The sequence below is a fragment of the Helianthus annuus genome, chromosome 15 (genome assembly GCF_002127325.2).
Source record: "Helianthus annuus cultivar XRQ/B chromosome 15, HanXRQr2.0-SUNRISE, whole genome shotgun sequence".
Taxonomy (NCBI): Eukaryota; Viridiplantae; Streptophyta; class Magnoliopsida; order Asterales; family Asteraceae; genus Helianthus; species Helianthus annuus.
Window position 1 is genome coordinate 170,923,264 of NC_035447.2, and position 20,821 is coordinate 170,944,084.

Genomic DNA, 20,821 nt, shown 5'->3' on the forward strand with positions numbered 1-20,821 from the left:
ACAACACCTTCTTCAACATGACTTTCGGTAGTCTGTGGCTTCTCCTTGTGTTTCGACTACAGATAAAAAGTCCACATTAGTAACAATGTTAAATAAAGTTCAACTAATAAGATCGTATCAATCAACTTTAACAACGAAGGAGCGTTGTGTTTAGGATCCATAACTACAAAGGAAGTAAGCAATGTTTTTAAAAAATGTAACGGTAATCTATTTATAGAAACAATGTCTATTTACAGAAACCGAATAATAATTCCGAATACATAAAATTAAACTTAAAACAGTAATTTGTTTATAGAAACAAAAAAAAAACTTTAAAAGGAAATTAAAGGTATCCTTAAAGAATTAACAACTAACTAAATAGAAAAAAAAATATAATTGATAAAACAAACCATATGAACTTCAAAAGATAATCACATAAACTTTCAAAATAAAGCATAAAGACAAAACTTAAAACCAAAGATTATAGATATCAATAAACAAACAACACCAAGAAAATTGAACTAACCTGTTTTGGTTGACGAACACTCCGAGTTCGATTGTCACAAAAGATTGAGGGTTCACCATGAGAAAAAAACCATAAATCATTCAAAACATATATTATTAATTTTTGAAAAAAAAAACCGAACAGAAAGGATAAAATCAACTAATAAGTGGCGCCGAACCGGATGTGATTTCATTTCAAGAAAGATGACCACTTGGTAAAACCATACCTGTAACCATCACCAGACTTCTCGGCTCTTGTTTTCATAAGGTATTTCCTATGAATCGAAACAAAAAACATAAAAGCTTAAATAAATTATTGTCTGTTGAAAAAATGAAAACCAAAGAAACATACCAACAATATAGGATCATCTTCATCAATCAACTTTAAAAACGAAGGAGCGTTGTTTTTAGGATCCATAACTGTAAAGGAAGTAAGCAATTTAAAAAAAATCTATAACGGTAACCTATTTATAGAAACAATGTCTAATTACAGAAACATGTTTAAAAAGAAATTAAAGTTATGTTTATACCTATTTAAAAATAATTATGCATAAACAGAAATTCAATAACAAATAATAAAGAGTATACATATCAAAAAACAAACAATATCAACAACATATAACTAACCTGTTTTGGTAGACGAACAATCCGATCCGAATTTCAAAAAAGATTGAGGGTTCACCATGGGAAAATACAAACCATAAATCAATCAGAATATATTAATAAGTAAAAAAAAATTTAATGAACATAAGGGATAAAATTACATATTAAAAACTTAAAAAAAAAAAACAACTATAACACTTAACTAACCTCTTTTGTTTGACGAATTATCGGAGTCCAAAATCAGATCTACAGAAATCAGAATAAAGAAAAAGTTCAAATCAGAAACAAAGAAAAAGTTATTAGAAATACAAAGAAAGAAAAACATAAAGTTTGATCGGATCTACAGAAATCAAAAGAAATAAAAAGTTATTAGAAATCGAAAGAATATTTATAAAATGAACTTTATATACAATCGAATAACATAAAAAACAACATACCTTTAATTTCTTTGATCGGATCTACAAAAATCAGAACAAAAATGGTTTTTAAATGTATATATAAAATATAAAATGATAAAAATTACGGCAATTTCAAATGTATATCTATAAGATTATACATATTAAGTTTATAATCAAATTAAACATAAAAGATACATTAAAATTATTAGTCTACAAAAATTAGATTCCATATTACCTAAAAATGAATGTAAATTAGTAAACAACTCAATTTAAGTATCATACTTTTATATTATATAACAACATGATTTCAAATTAATGTTTAACATATTTTTGTTTAAAAATCGATAGAAAAAATCACAAAATCTATATATGTAAATCAATTATTACTGTTTCCTTTTTGGTTTGACATAGATGAAATTTTCAAAAAATATATTATGTGTTACAAAAAATATCTATGTAACACATAGATCTAGACGATTACAACCAAATTAAACCTAATCAATAACCAAAAACGATAAGATTCGCAATCAAAGAGCTAATAAGCCTAAATTCGTAAATACAAAATATATGTGATATTGAAAGGAAAAGATTACCAGTAATCAAATCTTGATAGACCAACATGATGATGCTTCTGGAAAACGGTGGAAACGAGCATCGAATCGGATTAACATACCTGCAACTTATGTTTACGGATCTACAAAAAAAAAAATAAGAACAATGACAAACTTAGTATCAATCGAATCAGTTTGTAAAAAGTTATCAACATCTATATAATCGAATAACACAAAGAAACAATATTTAGCTTTGTTTTGGTAGATTTACCTTTGAATTTGATCAAATCTTGATAAATCTAAACACAAAAAACTAAATCAAAAGTTTTTAATTGACAAAAAACGGTGGAAACAAAGAGAGCATCGAATCGGATTAACATACCTGCAACTTATGTTTACGGATCTATAAAAAAAATAAGAACAATGACAAACTTAGTATCAATCGAATCAGTTTGTAAAAAAATATCAACATCTATATAATCGAATAACACAAAGAAACAATATTTAGCTTTATTTTGGTAGATTTACATTTGAATTTGATCAAATCTTGATAAATCTAAACACAAAAAACTAAATCAAAAGTTTTTAATAGACAAAAAACGGTGGAAACAAAAAGAGCATCGAATCGGATTAACATACCTGCAACTTATGTTTACGGATCTACAAAAAAAAAAAAAAATAAGAACAATGACAAACTTAGTATCAATCGAATCAGTTTGTAAAAAAATATCAACATCTATATAATCGAATAACACAAAGAAACAATATTTAGCTTTGTTTTGGTAGATTTACCTTTGAATTTGATCAAATCTTGATAAATCTAAACACAAAAAACTAAATCAAAAGTTTTTAATAGACAAAAAACGGTGGAAACAAAGAGAGCATCGAATCGGATTAACATACCTGCAACTTATGTTTACGGATCTACAAAAAAAAAATAAGAACAATGACAAACTTAGTATCAATCGAATCAGTTTGTAAAAAAATATCAACATCTATATAATCGAATAACACAAAGAAACAATATTTAGCTTTGTTTTGGTAGATTTACCTTTGAATTTGATCAAATCTTGATAAATCTAAACACAAAAAACTAAATCAAAAGTTTTTAATAGACAAAAAAAAAGAAAAAAACAAACCTCAGTTGTCCGACCAAAACCATTCCACGTTCAGACACCATCAAATGAATATAGTCCTTCAAGCCCTAGGAGATCTGATGGAATTGTGTAGAGGAAGAAAGCTTTCAAAAAATATAAGCTTCAAGCCCTAGGAGATCTGATGGAATTGTGTAGAGGAAGAAAACTTTCAAAAAATTTAAGGGATCCAAATCAAACTGATCCGACCCGGACTTTATTCGGATCCCGCGTCCATTTGTGAAACAATTAGTTAATTTAGAATTCTTTTATCAATTCCCTCCTAAACTCAACAAAAAAACTTGCCACATCAGCAAAAATGGCCAAAATCAAATGCCACATAGCCCACGTCACATCTCATTTATATATATATAGAGATTCGTAGTGTTTTATAGAGGTCTTTAAAAAAATCGAATTCATATAAATAAGGGTGGCGGTTATGGAAGGTTATCAATTTATTAAATGAATGATAAAATTACTTGTTTACCCCTTTGAATTAATTTAGATTTAGGACACATATCATCTCCACAATATTTATCACACTTCTCACACTTTTAACCTTTTTTTTTACAATAACCTTACCCTATATATATATATATATATATATATATATATGTGGGAGGGTTTAAATGAGAACGCTTAATATCGCGAGAACCGTGAGAACGAATGAAAAAACCACGAGAACTTGGTCAAAAACGATTCAAATTCAAAATTTCTTTTTACACTTATCATTATTGTTCAAATATAATGTTAGAAATTAAATTTACATGTTTAAATTTATGTGAATTCGTAAATAAAGAAAATTTACACATGTGTAAGTTTCTCATCTACACATGTGTAAATTTGTTAGATTTACTCATGCGTAAAAAATTTAGTAAGAGTGATTTTGAGAGGAGAAATGAATTATTTGATTTGTAAATTCTTTTTTGATGTTGTATGTTAATTACAATAAGGCTTGTATTAAAAAAATCGGTTTTGATTAGCTTTTTCATTCGTTCTCACGGTTCTCGAAATATTTAGCGTTCCCAAGATAATATATATATATATATATAGGGGAAGGTTCAAATAAAAACCACTTTTATTGTGAAAACTCGAAACTAACTAAAAAAAGCCTAAAAAACACACCAAATTTTTTCATTTTACAATTTTTTTCTTAAAAATTGCTATTTTATATATATAAAAAACTTTTTTTTCAAAAAAAAAAATTGTAGTACACATGTGTAGTACACATACACATGTGGAGTATTACACATGTGCACTAAAATTTTTTATATATATAAAAAATTGCGAAAATTGGTATGCAAAAAAAAAAAAAAAATTGGTATGCTTTTTTTAATTAGTTTTCGAGTTTTCACAATTACTAATGGTTTTCATTTGAACCTTCCACTATATATATATATATATATATATATATATATATATATAGGTAAAGGATCCTGTAAAAAGTCCATCTTTTGTAAGAAGTGTAAGAAATAATCTTGGAATGACAAGTGTCCCTCCTCTTAATTAATTCAAAAGGGTAGATTAGTAATTGTACATTTTTGTCATTTAATTGATTTACAATATAACTGAAAAAAAAACTGGTCATGAGAATTTTTAGGGATTGATTGTTTCATCATCATCTTCACGTCATCTTCTCCGATTTGAACACACATGCATCTCCGACCACCGTCACCAATTTCTTTCGTCTCCACAAATCATTCACCGTCATCGTCTTTCATCTTCGTCATCCTCATTTCTGATCGTTACTTGAATCATGGTCATGGTGTTTTAAAATATGGGAATGTTTTGTATTTTGATTGTCCAGATGTTAAAACAACATGGATGTAATCACAATACAATGTTTTCTGGATTCTTGATAAAACACCATGACTTGAATCATAGTCAATTTATCGTTATTTTAAAACACCACGCCATGAATCTGATTATACAATGTCTCCATATAAAACACCATGACTTGAATCATAGATGTTTAAAACACCACACCATGAACAATGTCTACAGATAAAACACCATGAATTGAATCATAGTTATGGTGTTTTAAAATCTGGGGATGTTTTTGTATTGATAAAACACCACGCCATGAACAATGTCTCCTGATAAAACACCATGACTTGAATCATAGATGTTTTAAAACACCACGCCATGAACAATGTCTCCAGATAAAACACCATGACTTGAATCATAGTCATGGTGTTTTAAAATCTGTGAACGTTTTCTATTGATAAAACACTACGCCATGAACAATGTCTCCAGATAAAACACCATGACTTGAATCATAAGCGTATAGAACACCACGACATGAATAATGTCTCCAGATAAAACACCATGACCTGAATCATAGCCAATTTATCCAGTTGTTTTAAAACACCACGCCATGAATCTGATTATAGATCTATTTATGATAAAGTATGAAGAAATTCGTTGATTTTTTGGAGATTGATGACGGTTACCATATAATTCGCTGATCTTTAGGAAGTTGATGGGGGTTTTGAAACGGTTACCATATTTTGAAATGTTGGAAAAGTCACTATTGCCCATCAATTTTTACTTAAGGTCCTTCTAATTAAAACACAATTTACATTTTATACCCTATGGATCTCAACCATTAGATCAAATATCCAATGGTTTAAAACATTTCTTACCCTTCTTACATTTTAGACACTTTTTACCATATCCCTACCCTATATATATATATATATATATATAGGGTAAGGTTCATGCGAGAACCACCTTTATTGCGAGAACCGCGAGAACCAATGTGAACACAAGCTAAAATAGCTAAAAAAAACCTAAAAAAAACCTAAACCCCACCCCCACCCCCCAAAAACCTAAACCCCCCCACCCCCCCCCCCCCCCAAAAAAAAACCTAACCCCCCCCCCCCCCCAAGCTAAATGCTAAAAACTAAAACCCTCAAAAAACCTAAAAAAAACATAACCCCCCCCCCCCAAGCTAAAATGCTAAAAACTAAACCCCCCAAAAAACCTAAAAAATCTAAAAAAATAAAAAAAAAATCTAAATTTTTTTTTTATTTTTTTACTATTTTTTATGTTCAAATCGCTACTTTTAGTAGCCAAAAAAAAATTTTTTTTTTTAAAAAAATTTAAAAAAAAAATTTTTTTTTTTGGATACTAAAAGTAGCGATTTTTATATAAAAAATAGTAAAAAAATAAAAAAAAATTTTTTGGGTGTTTTTTAGATTTTTTTAGGTATTACTGTTTGTGTTCACACTGGTTCTCGCGGTTCTCGCAATAAAGGGTGGTTCCTAACGGATCTTTGTCCTATATATATATATATATACATATATATATATATATATATATACATATATATATATATATACATATATATATACATATATATATATATATACATATATATATATATATAGGGTAAGGTTCATGCTAGAACCACCCTTATTGCGAGAACCGCGAGAACCAATGTGAACACAAAATAAAATCTAAAAAAAATCAAAAACGCACTCAAAATTTTTTTTTTTAATATTTTTCTTCAAAAAATCGCTATATTTCGTTACCATAAGAAAAAAAACTTTTTTTTTCGAGTAACATTTATCCATACACATGTGCATATGTATCATTACTTCCACAAATTCAGTAATACGTTATCAGGAATATACAATTGCACTTTAATTTACAATACCATTCGTAATACACTACTTTTTACATTACCAATATTCAAAATGCACATGTGCATCATTAGGTATAACCATGATATAACGTGTTTTGGTACAAAAGGTTTGTGATTTTGAATGAAGAAGTAAGCCCATATACATGTTTTTTGGTTAGTTATATCTAGTGGTTGATGGTTTGGTTCTAGTTGTCAATTTATGATGTAATATGTTGATTGGATGGTAAAAATGGTGTTTACATACATGTAATAAAGTGAAAATATTGGTAATGGTATTGTATTATGGATGGTAGGAGGTAATGGTATTTTATTATGGATGGTAGGAGGTAATGGTAGTGTATTATGGATGGTATGATAGATGAAAGGGAAAGTGTATTCAAAGTAGTGTACCAAACACCTTATTTCATGTTGATACATATAGATGCACATTTGCATTTCTAATATTGGTAATGTAAAAAGTATTGTATTACACATGGTAGTGTAACTGAAAGTGCAATTGTCTAATAGTTGTAATGAATTACGAAAAGAAATGACAAAAATGCACAGGTGCATGTTTGTGTGTTATGGATGGAATGATAGATGAAAGAGAAATTACTGTACCAAAACACCTTATTTCATGTTGATACATATAGATGCACATGTGCATTTCTAATATTGTTAACGTAAAAAGTAGTGTATTACACGTGGTAGTGTAAATGAAAGTGCAATTGTCTAATATTTGTAATGAATTACGGAATTTGTCAAAGAAATGATACAAATGCACATGTGCATGGATAACTGTGACTCAGAATTTTTTTTTTGTTGGAATTTTTTTTATTTTTTTATTGTAAAGGAAATATAGCGAATTTTACAAAAAAAATAGTAAAAAAAAATTGGGTGTTTTTTAGATTTTTTTAGGTATTACTGTTTGTGTTCACACTGGTTCTCGCGGTTCTCGCAATAAAGGGTGGTTCCTAACGGATCTTTGTCCTATATATATATATATATATATATATATATATATAGGGGACCGCTAGAATGAGAACCACCTCGAGTTGTAAGAACCACGAGAACTACACCCCACGGGTGGCCGTTCACCACGATTTTTTTTTACAACTAGATGTGTGTATTATAAACATAGCCGTAAAAAAAAATTTTAAACGCCGCGTCCGAGGGGGTAGTTTTTTACACCACAAATTTGGTGTTTTTAACTTTTTTTTTTCTTTTTTCTTTTTTTTTTTCACCAAACTTGTGGTGTAAAAAACTACCCCCTCGGACGCGGCGTTTAAAATTTTTTTTACGGCTGTGTTTATAATACACACATCTAGTTGTAAAAAAAAATCATGGTGAACGCCCACCCGTGGGGTGTAGTTCTCGCGGTTCTTACAACTCGAGGTGGTTCTCATTTTAGCGCAATTCTATATATATATATATATATATATATATATAGGGGACCGCTAAAATGAAAACTGTTAGTGCATGCATCTGTCGACTTCGTCTTGTATCGAGTCTTGTACTAGAATATTTAGATCAGGGCACGTTGTACGAGAAAATAGGAGATTTAAGGATTAATTAGATGTGATTTCGCTTGGGAAGGTGATTCCGCTTGAAATGACTTTAGTCACTTTCAAGCGAAATCAGTTATCATGTTATTCCGCTTGAACTGTTTCAAGCGGAGTCAGAACAGTATATATAGGTGTGTTGGAGCGAAATCATTAGAACTTTTGTGATTTTGGATACCGAGGTGCTGACGGTTTATCCAGTGACTGTAATTGTTGTTAGATCAATCAGAAGTGTGTTTAAAGTGAAGTACAAGCTGTTTCTAAGTCAGTTTCTTAGTTTCCGCCTATGAAACTGATCAAAACTTCTCTAAACGACTCGTTCGGGTCATCACACGATCCCACAAAAAACATCTCCAGTCGTAAGAACCATGAGAACTTTCTGATCCGGGACGAGTTGGACCAAATTTTTTTTTTCATAAACGTAGATGCGTGTATTATAAACACATTTGTAAAAAAAATTAAAAAAAATGTCGTGAGTGTAGTTTTGAGCACCACAAGTTTGTTTTTACGGGTACCGTAAATTTTATTTAAAATTTACGGTACCTGTATACACAAACTTGTTGTGCTCAAAACTACACACACGACATTTTTTTTTTGAATTTTTTTTTACAAATGTGTTTATAATACACGCATCTACATTTATGAAAATTTTTTTTGGTCCAACTCACCCCGTACGGTGTAGTTCTCATGGTTCTTACAACTGGAGGTGGTTTTCATTTTAGCGGTCCCCTATATAGGGGAAAGTTCATTTGAGAAGAAACTTTTTGTAAGAAGAAAAAAAAAATTTCAACCAATAAGAATGCTTTATTTTAACTTCATTAATATAAGTATTAATGTTACTATAAGGGTACATTGGTAAATCTACATAGTTTATTAATTTGTAGTTTTCCTCCTTAATAGCTAACTACATTAAATAATTTGTAACTTATCCTCAAAATATATATTTTTTCAAAAAAATAAAATAAAATAATTTAAAATGTAGGATAAATTAAGAGTTGTGTAAGATAAATTACAAGTTGTGGAGGATAAATTTCAACGTTCAGGATGAATTTTAAAATATGTAGGATAACTTTTGATGTGTGTAGCCAAAAAAAGTTAGTGTGTAGGATAATAGTCTTTATGACTAATTAATTAGTAAAAAATGATAATAAATGAGATAAGTGAAAAACCATTTAATGTTTTACAAAATTACCCTTTGTTTTTTTTTTCTCAATTAAATTTTCTTCTCAAATGAACCTCCCCCCCTCTCTCTCTCTCTCTCTCTCTATATATATATATATATATATATATATATATATATATATATATATATATATATATATATATATATATAGGATCCTATACATTAATCCAGAAATGTGAGAAGTGTATTATAACAATATATAACATCATATAAACACCGTATAACACTATGTAACACCATATATCACCATATAACACTATATAACAAATAAAACACTATATTTTGTCTGATAGCATGTCTATGATAGATGTATATTGTTATATATTGATATATAGTATTATATAGTGGTACATAGTGTTATATGGTGTTACATAGTGTTATACGGTGTTTGTATGGTGTTATATAGTGTTATATATAGTGTTATGATACACTTCTCACACTTTTGAATTAATGTACACTATCTCTACCCTATATATATACATATATATATATATATATATATATGAGTTGGGTAGAAAGCCTTATTTTCCTAGAAAGTCTAGGAAGCAATCAGAACGTGACATGTGACATTGAAGGATTTTAACTAAAATGGCAATTGTGTAATTTGACATTTTATTTTAATTTTGGAATTTATATCTCATTAACTAACTATGCACGATTTTATGGTAACTGATTCTCCATGATTTGCGAATTACTACCAGATGTAAATATCAATCCAATTCTCCTTCGTTCCTTTCACAATCTTGATCAACTTTATTCGTAAATCATTTTTTACGTGAGAGATAGTTATGGCTTCAAACACAATTCTTGATTGCGGATATGGCAAATACACTTCTTTTTCTGTTTAGTATTATCTGGTCTGTATCGATTTTTAATTATGTCTGGAAACCACCAGAATGTTCTTGACTTTGTGTTTTAACAGCAAGCAGATTCATACAGTTGTGTTTTAGCATTCAGATTCATACAGTTGTGTTTTAACAGCAAACAGATTCATACAGTTGTGTTTTAGCATTCAGATTCATACAGCTGTGTTTTAACAGCAAGCAGATTCATACAATTGTGTTTTAACAGCAAGCAGATTCATACAGTTGTGTTTTAACAGCAAGCAAATTAATATAGTTGTGTTTTAGCATTCAGATTCATACAGTTGTATTTTAACAGCAATCAGATTCATACAGTTGTGTTTTAGCATTCAGATTCATACAGTTGTGTTTTAACGGCAAGCAGATTCATACGCTGTGTTTTACCATCCATGCTGGTAATGCTGGAGGATTTCTTGACGCTGTGTTTTAACAGCAAGCAGATTAATACGATGTGTTTTCTTGATGTGTTTCTTCATGAAGGATAGAAGGAAGAGAGAGAGAGAGAGAGAGAGAGGGAGAGAGAGAGAGAGAGAGAAAGGGAGAGAGAGAGAGTGTGAGAGAAAATCACAAGAAATGTGGGGTGGTTATGGAAAGACAATTATTTCCATATTTAAAAGAAGCTAAATGATATATCTACCCCTGGTTAATTAAATAATCCTATTTTTAAGAAACACATATTACCAAAATACTACCAAGATGATCTCAACCATTAAACACACCCATTGGATGGCCCAGATCGTTTCCTAGACTTTCTAGGAATACACACTTTCCGTAGGATCCCCACTATATATATATATATATATATATATATATATATATATATATATATATATATATATATATATATATATATGAACAGGATCAGGAGAGAACGCCCCAAAGTGTGAGAACGGTGAGAACGATTATCAGTCACAAGATCTTAGTGGTTTGTGGCTGAGATTGATGCGGTGACATTTTTGTAAATAATAAGGGCATTGGAACTACCAGGAGGGGTAAAATAGGAATATCCAAATAAAGGTGCACATGCTAATTACATGCCATTTTCCCCCATCATATTTAAACAACAATAACTTTTTTATACGTGATTATTTTTCAAAAAAAATTACACCATAAAACTCAGAGTTTTTTATCTTTCCAACGAGTATACTATTGATATACTTTTTGAAAAAAAAAATTAACTGGGTTTTATGACGTTTTTCTGAACTGGGTGTTTTATGGCGTTTTAGACTAGGTATTTTCATGTCGTTTTTTCTGAACTAGGTGTTTTTATGGCGTTTTAACTAGGTATTTTCATGGTGTTTTTCTGGACTGAGTGTTTTATGGCGTTTTCAACTGAGTTTTTTCATGGTGTTTTTCTGAACTGTGTGTTTTATAGTGTTTTTAACTGGGTATTTTTCATGGCGTTTTTCTGAATTGGGTGTTTTATGGCGTTTTATTTGAACACCCAGTTCATGTGAGTAGGTTTTTTTTGACAATATTACCCCTTAGTGTAATTTAGTATCAATGCCACACGTCACCACCAAAATCGTTCTCACACTTTTCAAGTAAAGGAACGAAAAAGGGTAAAGTCGAAACTTTTTAAATTCAAGAAGATAAACGACAAATTAGTTCTTCAAAAAAGAAATTAGCGAACAAAAATCATTAAAGAAAATAACAAGTTAAAAACGCATATTATATATGGTACATGGTTAAAGCTAGAATATTAGAAACATGAGGGATTAAACGTTGACGTTCGTAAAGCTAAGGGACTAAAATTGCAATGTGGTGAAACTTTGAGGAAAAAACTTGCAACAAAATACCTAGTAAAGGACACCGCCTGTCAACATTCGTTAAAAAGGACACCGCCTGAAAAGTGGTATAAAGATAAAGGACAAAACTTGTAATTTTTCCTTTTTTTATAATTTCATTTAATTCCCATATTTAGCATGCCAGGCATATTCTACGTAATCTTAAAACATAAAGTTGGTGGCTTTTACGCCATCGACCCTCTTCTTTTCATTAAAACACAAGGCCACCCCTTTCACTTTTCAATAAAATACAAGGCTACCTCAACACTGAATACTAATATTTTTAGCCCTTACTCTATATAATATAATAAATCCAACCCCTAACTTTGCAAAATGGTATTTTTTCCCCTATTTCATTTTACTCACCTCCTGTACTTTCAAAGTTTACATTTTTAACTCTTTTTCTCTTATTTTTATGTTTTTTCCTCAAAATATCACCACATTGCAATTTTAGTCAATTGGTTTTACAAACGTCAACGTTTAATCCCTCATGTTTCTAATATTCTAGCTTTACCCATGTATCATATATAATATGCATTTTAACATGTTATTTTCTTTAATGATTTTCGTTCGATAATTTCTTTTTTGAAGAACTAATTTGTCGTTAATCTCCTTGAATTTCAAAAGTTTCGACTTTACCCTTTTTCGTTCCTTTACTTGAAAAAAAAAGTTTTTAGGTACGGATTTTTATGTACGTGTCGCTATAAATTCAAGTTGATCTATGTTTACATGTAACTTTTTTAATGATTTTTGTTTGCCAATTTTCTTTTAAGAACTAATTTGAGTTTCAAAAGTTTCGACTTTACCCCTTTTGTTCTTTTACTTGAAAAAAATTAACTTTTTACGTGCGGATTTTTATGTATTTATCAGTATAAATTCGAGTTGATCTCTTTTTAGACGAAAACTTATCTTGGGAAATGAGTCAGTGCAAGTATAATACGTTTTTTTACATACCATATCGAGTGTCGTTAAATATAATATATTTTCATTCGATGGTATAAACTCGAGTTACTCTGCGTTTCGTGTGTTTTCTATTTTTAAAGCTATAATAAGTCCCTTTTGATTGTTGCGCATCAGTCGCGTTACATAGCACTTGTGCTAATTCATTCCATATTTGCAGCAACGCGCACGGGTCTATTTACTAGTTTGCATGGTTGTAAAAGTCGCTAGTCGCTCCCTAGTCGGTCGACCAGGGAGTTGAGAGTACTTGTTCTAGGCGGAGAGTACTCGGGGAGTACTCGGACATGTTAAATTATAAAGAAATTACTTTTTGAAGATTATATATATGTCAAATAATATAAATTTACTAATATTTATAACAAAATATGTGAAAATTATATTTATTCTTTAATATGATAGACGTAGAAATTATGTTTTATTATTATTTAAGTCAAACTAAGTCCGAGTTGACCTACTAGATCCAATTCTGGCCGAGATTGACCGCGTTTGACCGACTCCGAGTAATCAGGCGGAGTCGAAGAAAGTCGCCTCGGCAGCCTACCTTGCAGCGACTACTCGGGGAGTACTCGGCCTTGGAAACCTTGTTTTACAACCATGCTAGTTTGTAATTAATGTTTTGTATTTAAAAACGTTAGTATAAAAAATGATTTGTTTGGTTTTTTCGTGAATTCTCACGGTGTGTGTGAGTGTGTGTGTGTATGTAAGGGGTAGTGAGGCATATTTGTCCAATTGCAAAGTTATGAAATAAGCCAGAAGGCAGGGGCAGTGACGAAGAATGATGGGAAAAAAAACTACAAGCTCGTGATCATTGTTTGGAACTAAAGCTAGGTTAAAAGTATGCTTATTTTATTTATACACATAGACATTATGTAAAGAGATACAAACACATGCGTTTATTACATACACAAAGTGGCAGATTCAGGATTTTTTTTACTAAGTTTTTTTCAAATTATACAAGGTTTCCACTAATTTTTTCCAAACCGAGTAGCCTTTTGGGAACCCTCAAAACACTCCTGAATCCGTCCGTGCATATACATACGCATGTATTAAAAAAGATATGTTTGCGTGTACATGTATATGTATGTAAACGTAAAAGAGTTTCCAAGCATTTATTATTTTCTATACTTTTGGAAAATGCATGCATTAAGTCGTTTGTACTATAATCGCGTGTATAGAAGATAACACTTTTATTAGCATGAAGCAGTGGCGAAGCTTGGAAATTTTCACCGGGTGGTCGGAAGTCACCAAACCTAAAAGTTTTATATAAGTAATTTTTTTAAGGAGGGGGGGGGGGGTCGAAAACGTATATACCTAAAAAATTCTATACAAAACGTACATACATAACACTACTGAGCGAAAAGTTGGAGGGGGGTCGAATGCCCATCCCGGCCCCTTGAAAGCTGCGTCACTGGCATGAAGAAATGTAAAATGTAATAATAATTTACATTTACAAATGTGGCACATATATACCTGTATACATAAATACGAAAACCAAAACAAGTGTACATTAATTAAATAAACATGTATACATAATTATTTTACAATTAATTTCTCACACTTGTATTATGAAATATAATACAAGCGTGAGAATTGATCTGTTGGCACTTCTTATGATATTTGTCTTGGGCGTTTATTAATGTATAACAATACAAAAAAATATAGGATGTTTGTCTTGTGCGTTTATTAATGTATAACAATACAAAAAATATAGAATTGACCTGTTGGCACTACTTATATATGAGAAATTTTTCTCAAGTTCTCACTTAAAAAACATTTATAAAAATACAACATTATAACGCATAAAAATTAGAAAACATAATAATTATAAGTTTATGTTTGTACAAGAATTTTAAGTAATTAGATACATAAAAATGTCTTTTGTATTGAGTATAAATTATCAACACAAAAAAAAGCCGCATAATAATATAAATATAGAAAAAGTAATTATTCATTTAAAAATCTTACTATCAAAAAAGTAATTATGCATTTAAAAATCCTACTATAGCTAGTTACATCCAAACATGTCAATTTCTTTTAATTTTTTAGCTTTGTATGACCTTAATTAGTAGCTTGCTTATTTTAAATATTACGTTTGAATTCACATTTTAATATGGATTTTTTTTTCCTATAATGGTGTTGGTGGATAAAATATTTACCAAAATGGTGTTGTTATGCAAATGTATTTACCAAAATAGTGTTTTTGAAGATTTATTTGTTCATCACTCCTAACCTCATTGGATAATTCAAATTATTTTTGAATAACTATTAATTTAATCATGGTATTATGTCTTTCACCTAACTTATTTTCTTTAAAAATCTTTAAAAAAGCCTTTTTTTATAAATCAAGTTCAGATTTTTTAGTCACTCATTTTGTTGTTAACTTTTTTTTAAATCAAGTTTTATTGTCTGAGTTACACGACATTTATTACCTCTATTAAAATAAGATAAATAAAATTTACAGTTTAAGGTAAATAAAAATGTTTTTCTTTATTTATTTTTTTTACAATGAAACAGTTAATTAATATTTTTTTATCAAGTCGATGTGTTAGCTATCCCACTAATATGTATGTGGATACCTGTAATGTCGTAACTTGACAAAAAATAATGCAACAAAATCAATAGGTTGTGTAGAAGAAAAAAAGCACGGATAATATTCTGAAAATGAGTTCAATTGTTTTTTAACAAGTCCTATCAACTAGAGTTTTAATATAATATTCAGTTTTATGATTAATTATAAAGTTATGAGAGTATAAGTGTGTATAAATAAAGTTCATGAGATCACACTAAGGTTTTTTTATATAAGTAGGTTTGATTTAAAAAAATAAGGTTTTTTTTCGATTTAATAAAAATAAGTTAAGTGAAAGACACAATACCATGATTAAATTATAGGTATTCAAATTATTAGAATTATCCAATAAGGTTAGGAATGAGAAACAAAAGAATCTTTTTTTTTTTGAAAGGAAAACTTCATTAAACAACAACCAAACCCGAAAACCGGGCAGGCCAACGAACACCAAAACAACCCACTATATAATTACAAATTTACACCAATCCGACCATGAGGTAGGATTGTTCTTAATTCTATTTTTAAACCAAAGGAAGCCTAAAGACCTGACATCGCTAAAGATAAGGTTCACCTTCGCATCGATCCCCGAGAAAACGGCCCTGTTCCGGGCCAACCAGAGGCACCAACACGCAACAACAATAATACCATGGATAATCGGTCTGACTTTGATTGCAATGCTTCTATCGAGATGAATTTCTAACAGGTCCTTGAAGGAGAACGCAAAGATCGGCGGTAACCGACACCACCTACTAATTCTGTGCCACAAATGAACAGCCGTAAAGCACGAAGAAAAAATATGATCAGCCGTCTCGGGCACCTCCTTGCAGAAAGGACACAGACCTTCGCTTACAAAGATGTTTCTTCTCCGCAAAGCATCCGAAGTCGGAATTCGGTTCATCTCAGCCCTCCAGACAAGAATGTTGCATTTTTTGGGGACCCAAGAACACCATTCCATCACAAAAAGATTTCTGTTGACAGTAGCCTCATCCAAGATCTTTTTAACCGACTTGACGGAAAACAAACCCGAAGGATCAGACAACCACACCCAATCATCCTCCCTATCGGCAACCGAGACTGATGCCAAAGCATCCATCAACTCGTTCAGCTCTCTCCGTTCCTCATCCAACTCGGGATCGTGTCTCCATAACCAGTTTCCTTCCACACGATCACGGACACAGCAGGTTTTAACCATCTCGAGCGAATAGAGGCGAGGAAAGACCTCCTTAAGAGGCACATCTTTGAGCCAGGGGTCAAGCCAAAATAGGATACGGTCTCCCCTGCCCAATTTACCGCAGAAACTCCCCCGAAGACAAAAATTACCGGCCAAAGGTCTGTTGATGACAGAAACGATATTGACCCAAACACCTCCTAAGCTCTTTTTAACAGGAAGAAGGGACCAGTCAGAGCCGCCAGAGTGAATAGCGTCCACGACCTTGATCCAAAGACTGTCTTTCTCCTTTTTGAACCTCCACCCCCATTTGCATAATAAGGCTCTGTTGACATTATCCAGTTTAGATATACCCAAGCCCCCCAACTTGACCGGGATGGCAAGCCTCTCCCAAGCAACCCAATGGGTTTTTCGAGCCTCACCAGACCCTCCCCACAAGAATTTTTTGATCATACGTTCTAAGTCTTTGATAACCGCGGCCGGAGCTTTATAGAGCGAGAAGTAATAGTTAGGAAGACTAGCTAAAACTGACCGAATAAGCGTTACTCTCCCGCCGATGGAGAGTAAAGCGGATTTCCATAAGGCGAGCCTAGATTCGAAAATGTCGTAAACGGGTCTCCAGTTGCCAATACGATTCATATTCTCCCCCACCTTGAGGCCAAGATATTTGAAAGGGAGCGAATCCGCCTTGCACCCAACGCTATCCGCTACCTGAGACACATCCGACATGTCCACCCCAATTCCAAACAGGCTAGATTTTCCCAAGTTGATTCTCAAACCAGAGCACACATAAAAACATCTTAAGATTCTCACAACATTGAGAGCATTACCTTTGTCCCAGCCCCCAATGATAAGAGCATCGTCCGCGAAGAACAGGTGAGACAAAACCGGCCCGTCATTGGGAAGAGAGACGCCCGAGAATATGCCCAGTTCCTTGGCTTTGTCAAGGAGGCACGACAAAGCCTCCATAACCGCCACAAACAAGAAGGGAGAAATAGGATCGCCCTGCCTCATCCCTTTTCCGCACTTGAACTCGAATGTAGGAGCTCCATTCACTAAGACAGACGCCCTAGCCGAAGAGAGGATACCCCAAATCCACTTGCACCATCTCCCCCCGAAGCCTATCTGTCTAAACACATCCACCACAAAACTCCAGTTAATATTGTCATAGGCCTTCTCGAAATCAATTTTGAAGAGAAACGCTTTTCGCTTGCTTTTTTTGAGCCATGAGCACACCTCATTGATGATGAGGGGCCCATCCAAGATAAATCTACCTCCCAAAAATGCAGACTGATTGATCGAGATAACCGACCCCAGAACCTTCTTGAGTCTGTTGGCTAAGATTTTGGAAATCACTTTATTGACAACCCCGACCAAGCTAATGGGTCGGTAATCGCCAAGGCCCGAAGGATCTCTAATTTTCGGAATAAGCGCAATGAAAGAGGACCCGCATCCATCGTTAATCTGCCCGGAATCGAAGAAAGCCGACATAAGGGCCGAGAAATCATTAGCAAAGAGACTCCAGAATTTTTTGAAGAACCGGAAGTTGAATCCGTCCGGGCCGGGAGCCCTATCGTCCCCACAATCAAAAACCGCAGCTTTGATTTCATCAACCGAGAACTGATCTTCCAGCGAGAAACAAAAGAATCTATTAAAAACACTATTTTGGTAAATACTTTTCCACTAACACCATTTTGGTAAATAGTTTATCCACCAACACTATTATAGGAAAAAACTCTTTTAATATGACCATTACTATATGATAAAATGAAAACTGAATGAATAGTCATTTGTGATTTTTTTAATTCTTTATTATGTGATTTTTTTTTTTTATATTGTGCAATACCCTATATTCATTTATTAGACTATGGGGTATGGGGCGTGGGTTGGGTACAAATGCCCAAGTCACCACCCCGGGTGGGCTTGGGTTTCAGCGTGGCCCCTTGGGCGGGAGTTTCAGCCCAGGCGTTGGGCATGCCTAGCGGTCCTCCGTGGCCGGCTCTCAGTGGCTGGGTTGGCTAGGCCATAGCGGCTAGGTTTAAATTTTAAAAAATAACTGTTTGGCCAAGCCAAACGGTTCACCCAAGTCACTAAATATATATCTATGGCTAAAACTAATTAATATATGTGGTTAGAAAGAATAACATGTGTAGGTTGTAGATTATCTGGCATATCACGTGGTAGCTATCACACCCCGGTTTTTCGATAACCTAGGTGTGCAACCAAATGGTTGGTACATGTTTTGATAAATACGTAATGGAAAATGTTTGTATTTCTCTTTGATATTTAGACAAGTCCTATGTTAAATAAGAAACCATACGTTCATGAACAAGGTAATACAAATCTGTCTTGCCAACAATTTACAAAAAATATTACTAAGGAATCGTCATTCTTTGATAAGTTAACCCTGCTATTCTTTATCTTTCATGTTTATCTGAAAATATTTTTTAAAATGCTACGTCAACTATAAGCTTGTAAATAACATTTAACAGACATAAAACCATTATCAACGTAACTAGAATTATAACCATTTATACATACTAGTAATCTACACATTCAGCTAGCTTCATGTCTGTTTTAATACCCAACTTTGTATATCTCCTATCAAACTTCGTGCCCAGTTTTACGCTTTGTAACATGTCTGCAATATGATCAAACTATATGTGCACTTATGGTATGAATGTTATTTACAGACTACTAGATGAGTTAAACTTATCTAATACAAACTATGCCATTATTCAAATATAAATCATTTTCAAATTCATAAAATAGGTAAACCCTGTTAAGTTGAACAGAGCCTCTAAACTTGGTTTCCAATATGGTAACTGTTAATTATTCTAGACCCATAAATAAACCCAAGGTTTGTATTATTCATAAAGTTCATCGTAAGATCTAACTCTAGATCATTATAGGGTCTGGTTTAATATCAGCCACTTAGATCATTCGGAATCTAGCTTTAGATCTCTGGACCTTTACAGGTCTAGGTTTTGATGGTTTAAAACCTTGTTTAAAACATTAGGTTCGTTTGATTTATCAAAGCCTTTGTAAAACCATTTTGGTCAGTCTAACCTTTAACAGGGTTTGATGATCTATATGTAAGGTCAATACTTAGATACTTCATGATCCACATAAAGTAACAACTTGAAGGGGTATGGTTCCAAAAAGCCGCGCGGACCATTTGAAGTCGCGCGCTAGACCATACTCCTTATTCAGCAAGCTGATCAATCTTTAGACCCGCGCGGGCTACTCAAGCAGAGCCTGGCCCCACGCGAGGTCCAAACAAGAGATAACATCAGTTTTCACACTTAGTGTTCTGGATAAGAGCCTTCAGCTCCTACAACCTCGCGCGGGCCAGTTACGTGCACAGTAAGGGTCGCGCAAGAGTTACGGCGCAAGGCCACTTCAGAAAGTACACAAGGTACAAGTGGCAGAAGAATGAGCCAATCAGCGTCCACCAGGCTGTGCTCTATCGTGCTCCATGATCGACGGACGTGCAGGAGACAGAGAGTACACAAGGACGCCTACGTGGCACCAATTAAGGGGCAGCGACAACTGCCCCATGATCTTCACTTACCTGCTGATGGCAGAGGGACAACAAGGCCGACAACTGTGACACGTGGCTCCAATCATGGTGCGCCAGCATCGGAGATCTTCTAGAAGGCACTAACGGTCGATACCAGTGAGACAAGGAGGATATTCCCTGGTTGTCGCCTTCCGGCCCACGGCCCATCAGCCCATCTCCTCTTACACCTCTCCGGCTATAAATAGAGACCTTCATGCACAAGTTAAAGGATTCTACACCCTCTTCTCTCAATCTTAACACACATTTATTTCCTCAAAGTAGTTACTTATTCTCACGCCGGAGTCTGGTTAAGAGGGAAACCCCCATATTCCCCTCTTAACGAGCTAACGGTGTTGCTGTTTTGTAGGAAGGAC

At 32.7% G+C, this 20,821-nt stretch overlaps 1 protein-coding gene across 1 annotated transcript; it reads right to left on the reverse strand.

Annotated features, from left to right (window-relative positions):
- Window positions 1-796: 796 nt before the first annotated feature.
- Window positions 797-20,006, reverse strand: LOC110914417. Its single transcript, XM_022159209.2, has 11 exons — window positions 19,955-20,006; window positions 16,289-18,510; window positions 2,939-2,959; window positions 2,799-2,855; window positions 2,675-2,695; window positions 2,418-2,438; window positions 2,278-2,334; window positions 2,158-2,178; window positions 1,524-1,544; window positions 1,294-1,426; window positions 797-903 (listed from the first exon to the last, which is right to left on the reverse strand). The coding sequence occupies exons 1-11, from the start codon at window positions 20,004-20,006 to the stop codon at window positions 797-799; spliced, it is 2,733 nt and encodes a 910-aa protein (XP_022014901.2).
- Window positions 20,007-20,821: the final 815 nt, after the last annotated feature.

Excerpts from the sequence above, each read along its gene's own strand:
- LOC110914417 (XM_022159209.2), bottom strand. The coding sequence starts at position 20,006 with ATGAAGTATCTAAGTATTGACCTTACATATAGATCATCAAACCCTGTT. Across the intron at positions 2,439-2,674 it reads TCCGTAAACATAAGTTGCAG|ATCCGTAAACATAAGTTGCA; the intron begins GTATGTTAATCC and ends TTTTTTTTATAG. Across the intron at positions 1,545-2,157 it reads TCCGTAAACATAAGTTGCAG|ATCCGATCAAAGAAATTAAA; the intron begins GTATGTTAATCC and ends TGATTTTTGTAG.